Raw genomic sequence first — 11,109 nt, forward strand, 5'->3', positions numbered from 1 at the left:
CGCACACGCACACGCACACGCACACGCACACGCACACGCACACGCACACGCACACGCACACGCCCACCCAACCCACGGTCCCACGCACACATAAACACACACGCACAGAGAGAAACAAACGCGCGCACACACGCACACGCACGCACGCGGGCACACACACGCATGCACGCACGCACACGCGCGCGCACACCCAACTTACTCTCCATTTAGATATTGCCTATATGTTAATCATAATAGACAGCGAAACACTCCCTGCCTGCCACCTACCCCGACACCAATACCTCTACGTGCCCAATACTGACTGCAATCCACTATCTGTCACTACTCAGGAATATTTAGCCGACTGATTACATGGACAGGTAAAGATGAAACCAACGAGCGGTCACGTGCACGCATTAGTGAAACCAAAACATTTGGTTACTAGCTTCGTATTTCATGCTAGTTATCCTTGTGTGACACTTACTTTAGTGGTGATTATGATGGCTTATTTTTTATGATGGAAACTTTACAGTAAGGCGCATAAGCACATGAATTGTGCACTTTTGAACAGAATTGTAAAACGTTGAACACATGTACACATTATCCAGCCGTTACTCTGAGAACATTTTCTATCTACTAGCAAACGGGAGTGAAGCAAACACTTCTAAGTCTATTTATAAGTCCCATCGACTCATTAGTACGCGAAAAAATTCATCAACTTGAGTTAAAATTTTATCATGAATGGATTCCAGAAATAGTTGAATTATATAAGTTGCAACATCACACGCAGCTGTACGTTATTTCTTAGATTCAGCATTGGCTTTGGAATCAGTCTATCAAAAAAGTCTAAATTAATAGAAGCAAATCTATACCCATGCAATCTCTCGCTCATCGATCAAATTCACACGTAGAATACCGTCGTTCTTGTTTGCCCTTGACTACCGCTAAAACTAACACCGCAGAAAATATGCACATACGATCGAGACCACTTCTTTCTAAATATAATTCTCCATCATTGACACTGTCATCTCGATTGCACATCAAACATATTAAAATTGGAAACCTATCAAATTAAATTGCTCACGCAATACCACATCACAAACACGACATGTGCTATTCAAATTACAATCCATCGTAATCCAGAATTCCTAACATGGGCGGGACACCTGCTTGATAACCTCATAAGGACAGTAAAGGGCTATAACACAGATGGAGAGACAAGTTGATCAAATCGACAGATCAACACTGCGGATCGCAGCGGAAAACGCCGCAATTTTGCAATTTACTAAAGACGACGGGAGAGAATTCCAATACGGAATGACAGAAACAAAGAAGCCAAACCTAAAAGGGACCATTAGAAGATGGCACATGCCGAAAGCAATGATCACGCCCAGATGATCGAGTGCTGACGACTGCGAAATTTCCCAGAGAACAACCTAGCCTTTCATACAGTGGCCTGTAAATTTTCAACAAGGTACAACATGAAATATATTCGGTTGCAGTGGAACCGGATGTGAACCATTCCACCAATAGGAACAGCCAGCACAGATCACATGTACATTCGTCATCATCACTATCATTATCAACCTTTCCGTAAACAACAACAATAATCTATCCCCCGCGGAGTGTCCAAATCCTACATCCAATCCCGTCCACTGGGTTCATCACTCAAACGCGTTCATCTCTGCCCCGTGCTTTTGCTACGCCGAATTACGTTAACGATACGAATAACGTGCGTATGCTTATTAGTATGGCTTCACAGCCATGAGTTAGTGCACATTGATATGTCATCGCAATCAACGTGCGGCACGAGATTAAACCAAGGAAGCTTGCACCGCATGCACGCTCCAGCGATCCTTCACGCTGCCCCACGCTCATAATAACAAGATTAATGCAGAGGAAGTGCGCGCCGCCGCGATGAAATATTTCGACCTCACAGCTGCCGATTCGGCGAGCGAGTGTGTGTTATTAGCAGCTAGCCGGGTAAACCGATATCGCAATATAATGAGGATCGTGGCTAAAACCGGATGCCCGGTAGCGTGCCGATTGCCGCGGCACGTGCGGTACTGAAGCTGACACAGCCCCGTAAACACGCGCTCATCGCCGCTACTGCGTACTTTAGCACTGCAGCTACTAAACCCTAGCACTGCAGCTACTAAACCCTAGCACTGCTGCTACTAAACCCTAGCACTCCTACAAAACCCTAGTACTGCTGGTACTAAACCTTAGCACTGCAGCTACTAAACCCTAGCACTGCTGCTACTAAACCCTAGTACTGCTGCTACTAAACCCTAGTACTGCTGCTACTAAACCCTAGTACTGCTGCTACTAAACCCTAGCACTGCTGCTGCTACTAAACCCTAGTAAGCTGCGCCTGACTAAACCCTAGCACTTGCTGCTACTAAACCCTAAGTACTGCTGCTACTAAACGCCTAGTACTGCTACTTATCTTAAACCATAGTACGCTGGCTACTAAACCCTAGTACCGCTACTACTAAACCTAAGTGCGCTACTGAAACCCTAGTACCTGCTACTACTAACACCATAGTAAACTGCGCGACTAAACCTAAGTAACTGCTGCTACTGAAACCCTAGGTAACTGCTGCTACTAAACCCAGTAGCTGCGCTACTAAAACCTAGGTACTGCTGTCCACTAAAGCCCTAGTACTGCTGCTACTAAACGCCCTAGTACTGCTGCTACTAAACCCTAGTACTGCTGCCTGCTTACTAAACCCTAGTACTGCTGCACTAAACCCAGTACGCTGCTACTAAACCCTATAGCTGCTGCTGCACTTAACCCTAGTAGCGCGCTACTAAACCCTAATACTGCACTGCAGCTACTAAAACCCTAAGTACTTGCTGCTACAATACTCCTACCCATCCTAACAACCCCTAGTACTGCTGCTACTAACGCCTAGTCACTGCTGGCTACTCAACCGTGCTAGTACTGCTCTCTAAACCCTAGTACGGCTGCTACTGAAACGCCAAGTACTTGCGCTACTAAAACCCTAGATCGCTACTAACTAAAAGCCTATACTGCTGCTACTAAAGCCTAAGTACTGCTAGCTGACTTAAACCTAATGCACTGCTAACTACTAAACCTAGCACATGCTGCTACTAACCCTAGAACTGCTGCTACTAAAACGCCTAGTACTGGCTGCTACTAAAATCCCTAGTACTTGCTACATCCTAATACCAAGTATGCGCTACTAAACCCTAGTACTGCTACTGACTAAACCCTAGACGCGGCTACTAACCCAGTACCTGCTGCGAGCTAAACCAAGTAAACTGCTGCTACTAAACCCTAGTACGCTGCTTACTGAAACCCTAGTACTGCTGCTACTAAACCGCTATACTGCTGCTACAAACGCCTAGTACTGCTGCTGCTACTCAACCCTAGTACTGTCTGCTACTAAACGCCTAGTACTGCTGCTACTAAACCCTAGTACTGCTGCTGCTACTAAACCCTAAGTACTTGCTGCTAACTCAAACCCTAGTACTGGCTGCTACTCACAAACGCTAGTACTGCTTGGTCTGCGACTAAACCCTAGTACTGCTGCTACGAAACCCTAGTAGCTGGCCTGCAGCACAAACCCTAGTAACGCTGGCTACTAAACCCTAGCCAGCTCGCTACAAACCCGACGTAGACCTGCTGGCTACTAAACCCTAGTTACTGCTGCTACTAAGCCCTATGTTACTGCAGCACAAAACCCTAGTACTGCCTCACAAAACCGAGTTACTGGCAGCTCAACTAAACCCTAGTAGCTGCGCTACTAAACTCTTAGTACTGCTGCTGCTACAACCGCTAAGTAGCTGGCTGCTGACTAACCGCTAAGTAACCTGCTGCTACTAAACCCTATACTGCTACTACTTAAACCCATAGTACTGCTGCTACTAAACCAGACTGCTACTCTAAATGCGCCTAGTAACTGCGCTACTAAACCGCTATACTGGCAGCTGACTAAACCATAGTACTGCTGCTACTAAACCCTTAGTTACTGCGTGGCTACTAAACCTAGTACTGCGTGCTTGACTAAACCCTAGTACTTGCTGCTACTAAAACCTTAGTACGCTGCTGCACTAAACCCTAGTACGCTGCTACTAAACCCTAGTACTGCTGCTACTAAAACCCTATACGTGCGCTGCTACTAAACCCTTAGTACCTGCTAACTAAACCCTAGTACTGCGCTGCCTACTAAACCCTAGTACTGCTGCTGCTACGTAAACCCTAAGTACTGCTGCTACAAACCCTAGTACTGCACTGCAGCTACTAAACCCTAGTACTGGCTGCTTACTACACGCCTAAGCACTGCCTACAAACCCCTAGGTGACTTGCTGCTAACTAAAGCGCCTAGTTACTGCGCTACTAAACCCTAGTAAGCTGCGCTACTAAATCGCCTAGTATCTTGCCAGCTACGGAAACCCTAGTCCTGGCTGCTACTCAAACCACCTAAGTACTGCAGCTACTAAACGCCTAGTACTGCGCTACTAACCCCTAGTACTGCTGGCTGGCGTACTACAAACCGCTAGTACTGGCGCTACTGAAACCTAGGCACTGGTGCTACAACCCTAGCAGCTCCCTACAAAACCCTAGTACTGCTGCTACTAAATCGCTAGTACTGCTGCTACTAAACTCCCTTAGCACTGCTTGCTCACTAAACCCTAGTAACGCTGCTACTAAACCCTATTAACGCAGCTACTAAACCCTAGTACGGCGCACTTAAAACCCTAGTACTGAGCAGCTAACTAAACCCTACGTACTGCTGCTACTAAACCCATACTGCTGCACTAAAGCCGCTATAATTGCAGCTAACTAAACCCCTAGTACTGCGCACTTAAACCTAGTACTGCGCACTAAACCGCTAAGTAGCTGCTGCTACTAAGCGTCCTAGTACGCTACTGACAACAAAGCCTGAGTACGCTGCTACTAAACCCTAGTACCTGCTACTACTAAACCCTAGTACTGGCTGCTACTAAAACCCTAGACTGCTGAAACTAAAACCCTAGTACGCTGCTAACTAAAACCCTAGTACTGGCTGCTGCTACTGAAAACCCTAGACTGCTGCGCTACTAAACGCCTAGTAATCTTGCTGCTGGCTACTAACCCTAGTACTGCGCTAACTAAAGCCTAGTACTGCTGCTACTAAACGCCTAATACTGGCTGCTACTAAACCCTAAGTACTGCTACTACAACAGTAACTGCTTGCTACTAAACCTAGTACGCTGCTACTCAAACCTAGTACTGGCGCTACTAAAGCCCTAGGACTGCAGCTACTGAACCTAGTACTGCTTGCTACTAAACCATAGTACTGCTGCTACTTAAGAAGCCTAAACGTACTGCTACTATCACGCCTGTACTGGCAGCTTACTAAACCTAGTACTGCTACTATAGGACTGCTGCTAGTAAAGCCCTAGTAAATGCTACTATCAACCTAGTACTGCCTACTACAAACCTAGTAGCTGCAGCCCTGACACCTCCCCACAACCACCGATCGTTCAGAAGAGCTTCATACTCTGAGTGAGGTGTTTGCCTGGGGCGGCGTCGATAGAACGCAGCTCGCAGGATCTTGTGAAGTAAGTGAAGAAAGCCAGTCGACGATGTAAGACATCCTGCGCAGGGCTCCGAGATGATCGTGCCGGAAGATGACATTGGCGGCGAGCTGACTACGGCTCGAGCGAGAACTTGCAAACGACAAAGTAATGCCCGATAACACTAATTATACCATCACTCCCCTCCTCCAGACTCCTCCTCCTCATTCCCTGCTCCTCCCACTTCTCCACCGCCGATGGACGACAGCCGTACCGAGACGACAACGATGAGGCATACGCCTTCGACTAACCGTTAATTAACAATCTCTGCTCCTCCTCCTCCTCCTCTCTTCCTGCCTCCTCCTCCTCCTCCTCCTCCTCTCCTCCTCCTCCCCTCCCCTCTCGCCCCTCGCTCTTCCTTCGCCCTCCCTCCTCCTTTTCCCCCCGCCTCCTCCTCCAACCCCGACTCACTCCTCCTCCTCCTCCTCCATCCTCGTCCGCTCTCATTACTCCTCCTCACCGTCTTGTCCTCCTCCGCCTCCACCTCCTTCCTCTCCTCTACACCGCTGCCCGCCGCCAACCCGACAGACACGTACTAAACGACGACGATGAGTGCACGCCTGACAACACCAGAATGAACCATCTCTCTCCTCCTCCCCCTGCTTCCTCGCTGCCTGCCTCCAATACTCCTCCCCTCTCGCCACCCCTCATTCCTCGCACTCTCCCCTCTTCGTACCCCTCCACCTCCTCCTCCTCTTCTGCGTCTCCTCCTCCTCGCGCCCCCCCCCTCTTCATTCCTCAATCCCCCCCGTCCTCCTTCGGCCTGAAGCCCGCCGCCACTTTGTAGACGACACTACAAGACGACCGACGAATGAGCGCAACGCCATGACAACACTAAATTTAACAATCTCTCTCCCCTCCTTCGCATCCTCGCTGCCTGACCACCTACCACCGACGACACCTACAAAACGAACGACGATTAGGCAACGCCCGCCAACACTAATAACGAATCTCCTCTCCTCCTCCTCCCCTCCCCTTCCACCACCACCGAACACAACCTACAAACGAGCGACCGAGAGGCCAACGCCTGACTAACACTAATTAACAATCTCTCTGCAACTCCTCCTCCCTCCTCGCTCCTCGCACGCACGCACACCACCGACGACACCTAACACACGCCGACGATGAGGAAACGCCCGACTTAATCACTAACTGAACGAATCTCTCTCCTCCCCCCCTGCTCGCTGCTCCTACTCCTAACTTCGCTCCCGCCACCTCCCACCTTCCACCGCCCTCGCTGCCTCCTCTCTCCTCCCCCCTCGCGCCGCTCCTCCTCCTCATCCCGATCCTCCTCCTCTCACCGCTGCCGCCGCCACCTGCGACGACCACCGTAACAAACGACACGAATGAAGCAAAGCTGACTAACGACTAACTTAACCAATCTCTCTCGCCCTCCTCCACCTCCTTGCTCGCACCGCCACCGACGCACGACATCCTTTTACGAACGTACGACGGATGAGCGAATGCCGCGACTAAACACTTAATTTTTAAAACAATCTCTCTCGCCCCTCCTCCTACTCCCCACCACCACGACGGATGATCACTACGAACGTAACGACGTATAAAGGCAGATCCCGACTAACACTAATAACAATCTCTCTCCTCCTCCTCCTCCTCTCTCTCCTCCCCTCCTCCTCCTCCCTCACCTCCTCCTCCTCCTCTTCCTTCCCTCCTCTCTCCTTTTCCGCCCCTCGCCCCTACTCCACCTCCCTCCTCCTCCTCCCCTCCTCCTCCTCCTCTCAATCCTCCTCCACCTCTTCCTCGCTCCACTCCAACTCTCTCCTCCTCCTCCACGCGCGGCCGCCACCGACTGACACCTACAAACCGGACGAGCAGATAGGCAACCCCGACTAACACTAAGAACAATCTCTCTCCTCCTCCCCCTCTTCCTTCCCTCCTCCTGCTCCTGCCCTCCTCCTGCCTACTCCTCCTCCGCCACCCCTCGCATCTCTACTCCTCCTCCTCCTCTCCTCCCCTCGAACCTCCTCCTCTCTTCCTGCGTCTCCTCCTCCCCCCCCCCTCCTCCCCTCATCCCCCCTCTCCTCCTCCCCCGCCGCCTAGACGCGACGATGAAGGCACGCCTGACAACACTAAGGAAGCAAGCTCTCCCTCCTCCCCCTGCTCCTCGCTCCTCGATCCTGCTCCTTCCCTCCTCTCCTACTTCCTCCTCCTCCGCCACCCTCCTCCCCCCCTCGACTGCCTCCTCTCCCTGCCTCCTCCTCCACCGCGCCGTGCCTGCCACCGACTACACCTTACAGAACGGACGACGATGCAGGCACACGGCCTGACAACACTAATGAACAATCTCTCTCCTCCTCCCCCTGCTCTCTCCAACCTCCTCGCGCTCACTCCTCCTGCCTCTACCCCTCCTCCTCCGCCACCTCCTACATCTCCACCTCCTCCCCCCTCCTCCTCCTCCTCCTCCTCCTCCACCACCACCGACGATGACACCTACGAACGACGACGATGAGGCAATGCCCGACTAACACTAATTAACAATCTCTCTCCACCTCCTCCTCCTCCTCCTCCTACACCACCACCGACGACGACACCTACGAACGACGACGATGAAGCAACGCCCGACTAACACTAACTAACAATCTCTCCTCCACCTCCTCCTCCTCCTCCTCCTCCTTCTCCTCCTCCTCCCAATCCTCCTCATCATCCGCCGCCGCCGACGCCGACTGGATCTATTACGCCTCTCGGCCGATTACGTCTCTCGGCAATCTCTGGATAGTCGGTCACGCGTAACCACTAGAACGTAGGGTCGTGTCGTCGCTCATTCACTTCGTGCAATATTGATGGGGATACATAGAAATTAACCCGCTGACATATGTGAATCGAGATGCAATCGGCCGGCACTCGCAACATAGATTGTTTCGATATATATATATCGGGCAGTAATTACATATTATTCTTCACTTATGTATCTGCTTTTATGCTTAATTACGCTAAGACTCGAATGCCTTTGTACGCCACGGTGTCTGGATTAAGTGCAATTGGTGTAAAACAATTAAAATATTAAATTAATCACTACGTAATAATGAACTCATTCTGACTAAAGATGGAAAAAATACACTACAGTCTACAGTGAAACAATGCTCACTACACTGTAGTTGTTACCCACCCTGCAACCCCATCTGCCTCCCCTTCACGTCATAAAACTCACCAAACCAGTCTGGCAGCAACCCTACTACATGTGAACGTTAAAAATGGTTTTACCATCGCTCCTAAGATGATTTTTGAAACTGTCTGCTTTTTTTGTGACAATGCTAGCCACCTTGTGATGTTCACGACCCCTCCAACTTTCTCACTATATGCCACTTAGTCAGTAAGCACGTCTGGCGCTAGCCATGTGCACTTCTCCCACTCCAATTTCTACTTTCCTTCAGGCCAATGCACTATTAGAATCCAGCTGCTCCATTCTTTCTATCCCCATCTATTCACTTCAATGGCACCTGATTCTTTACAGCAATCAGTACGTATTACTCACCAATTACCGACAACACCGAATTTATTTCTGTCCCTTATAACTGAGATTGGATGCGTGTCCCATAAACTATACCTCAGGATACATACACACTCCGTAAGTTGCTTCTAAATCATTCGCACAAACGGCAGTTTCTGATGGAAGAGAAAAGCCAGGATACATTAAACGTTTATGACGTGCCCTGTGTCTCATCAGTCTTTTACGATACTTAGTTTTACTTGGAATCGCGCACGCTATACGCCACATTCTCAGAATCCCCCACCGATCTATTGACACTGACAGGCAGTTCACCGATTGTGAGGACACGGCAGCGCCCACTTGCTCAAGATTGGTAGGACATGAAAGATCCATCACACTACCACCAATGGTAATAATCTGAACAAAATGTTTTTTTAATTTAATGTTAATTTCAAGACGATTTTTTAATTGTATGACGTAGGGTAACAGATCAAATACAACAGGTTATGAGAAGAAATAATAGAATGAAAAATAAATGGAAAAGAATAGTAAAAGAGGAGAACAAAGAGGAGGAACAGAATGAGAAGCAGGAATGCGAACGCCATTCAATCGATAGCGCCAGAAGTCAGCTACCATCCCCTAACAACTCCAACAAAGATTCCCACCGCCTCACCTTCCATGCTCTGCAGCACCGTCTCGCCCTTGTGGCCGCCGGGGGGCGCCACCGCAGCGGACTCCGGCGCGACGGGACTCGTCAGCTCCTCCCTGTCGAGCCTCTCCTCGGCGGCGTCGAGGCAACGCGTCGTGCTCGACGCGCTCATCTCCTTGATGAGTGGCTTCAGGTTGCGCAGCTTCTTCGGGAAGCCGAGCAGCAGGAGCGCGGCGGGGATGATGCAGAGTGCGACAATGTCGAAGCCGAGCCACCACGCGCCGAGCCAGTTCGGACTGCTGATGTCGAAACCCGGGTCTGCAAAGAATTTAAAATCTTATTCATCTATATCATCAAATTTATTGTGAATTCAATCGTCGGTTTCAGCGATATAATTGGCCAGTTGTGACTGCTGATGTCGAAACCCGGGTCTGCGTCGAAAACAGAGAAAGTGTGTCAGTGAGAGAACGAAACAATGGCAGTGCACACTAGCACGCGCGTCGACTCTTGGGACTGCTGATGTCGAAACCCGGATCTGCGCGGCAAAAAATTATAAAATCTTATTCATCTATATCATCAAATTAATTGTGAATTCAATCGTCGGTTTCAATGTCTATAAGCGATATAATTGGCCAGTTGGGATTGCTAATGACGAAACTCGGGTCTGCGTCGAAAACGGAGAGAACGAAAGAGGTGAGGTGAGAGGTGAGTGAGTTCAAGTGGGTGCAATGACATTTGCGCACGCACGACATACATCATTACTTAGAACACTAACATCGCTCGCGCGAAAACAAACACTGATAGCTATTGCGCCGCACATTACAATTTGCCATCGGTCCTTTCCAATAACTTAAATGACCGATGCACTCAGAAACGGCAGCAGAAATCATCATAATACTGAACCATATGCCCAATAGCGTCACTCTCTCGGCGCGTACAATTACTCGTTGCTATTGCAGCTGCAGCACGACTTTCATTAGTGTAGAATAGGTTTTCCTAGAAGCAGGCATATTTATAGTTCTACGCAGCAACGTGATAACGCGGGCAAAGAATTGCCTTAATGGGGAAAAACCCGGACAGAAGACAAAGGAAACTTCCACTTTCGGTTCGTCGATTATTTATTCGCGGAGATCTGGCGCGAATCTGCATTTAATACGCCGCCCTAAATCTAGCGCCATACTAGAGTACATCCATTATTCACACACACTTGCATGGAACAGTAGATCAATGTTAGAAGAATACGATGGACAGACAGTCCGCGAGAGAGACGTCCACACAAATCAATCATATACTACTCAAAATTACGATTGAAAAGCAAGCAGCCGGTAACTTTGAAGGCCGGGCCGTACATACGGATGCGGCATGTACAGGGGAGGTGAGGGAAGCAGACGTGCGTGTACAGGGGAGGTGAGGGAAGCAGACGTGCGTGTACAGGGGAGGTGAG

The 11,109-nt window shown here is 49.6% G+C and overlaps 2 protein-coding genes across 2 annotated transcripts in view; both read right to left on the reverse strand.

Annotated features, from left to right (window-relative positions):
- Nucleotides 1-5,529, reverse strand: part of LOC106806890 (solute carrier organic anion transporter family member 4A1-like) — a 38,778-nt gene extending 33,249 nt beyond the window's left edge. Inside the window, exon 1 of the mRNA XM_014809031.1 lies at nt 5,494-5,529. The gene's annotated coding sequence lies outside the window, so the exon portion shown is untranslated. The remainder of the gene's footprint in view (nt 1-5,493) is intronic.
- Nucleotides 5,530-10,153: 4,624 nt separating this feature from the next.
- The window catches only part of LOC106806879 (solute carrier organic anion transporter family member 3A1-like), a 41,192-nt gene continuing 40,236 nt past the window's right edge, over nt 10,154-11,109 (reverse strand). The window contains exon 4 of the mRNA XM_014809018.1: nt 10,154-10,200. Coding sequence (XP_014664504.1) covers nt 10,154-10,200 — 47 coding nt within the window. The remainder of the gene's footprint in view (nt 10,201-11,109) is intronic.

The sequence above is a fragment of the Priapulus caudatus genome, unplaced genomic scaffold (assembly GCF_000485595.1).
Source record: "Priapulus caudatus unplaced genomic scaffold, Priapulus_caudatus-5.0.1 Scaffold184, whole genome shotgun sequence".
NCBI classification, from domain to species: Eukaryota; Metazoa; Priapulida; class Priapulimorpha; order Priapulimorphida; family Priapulidae; genus Priapulus; species Priapulus caudatus.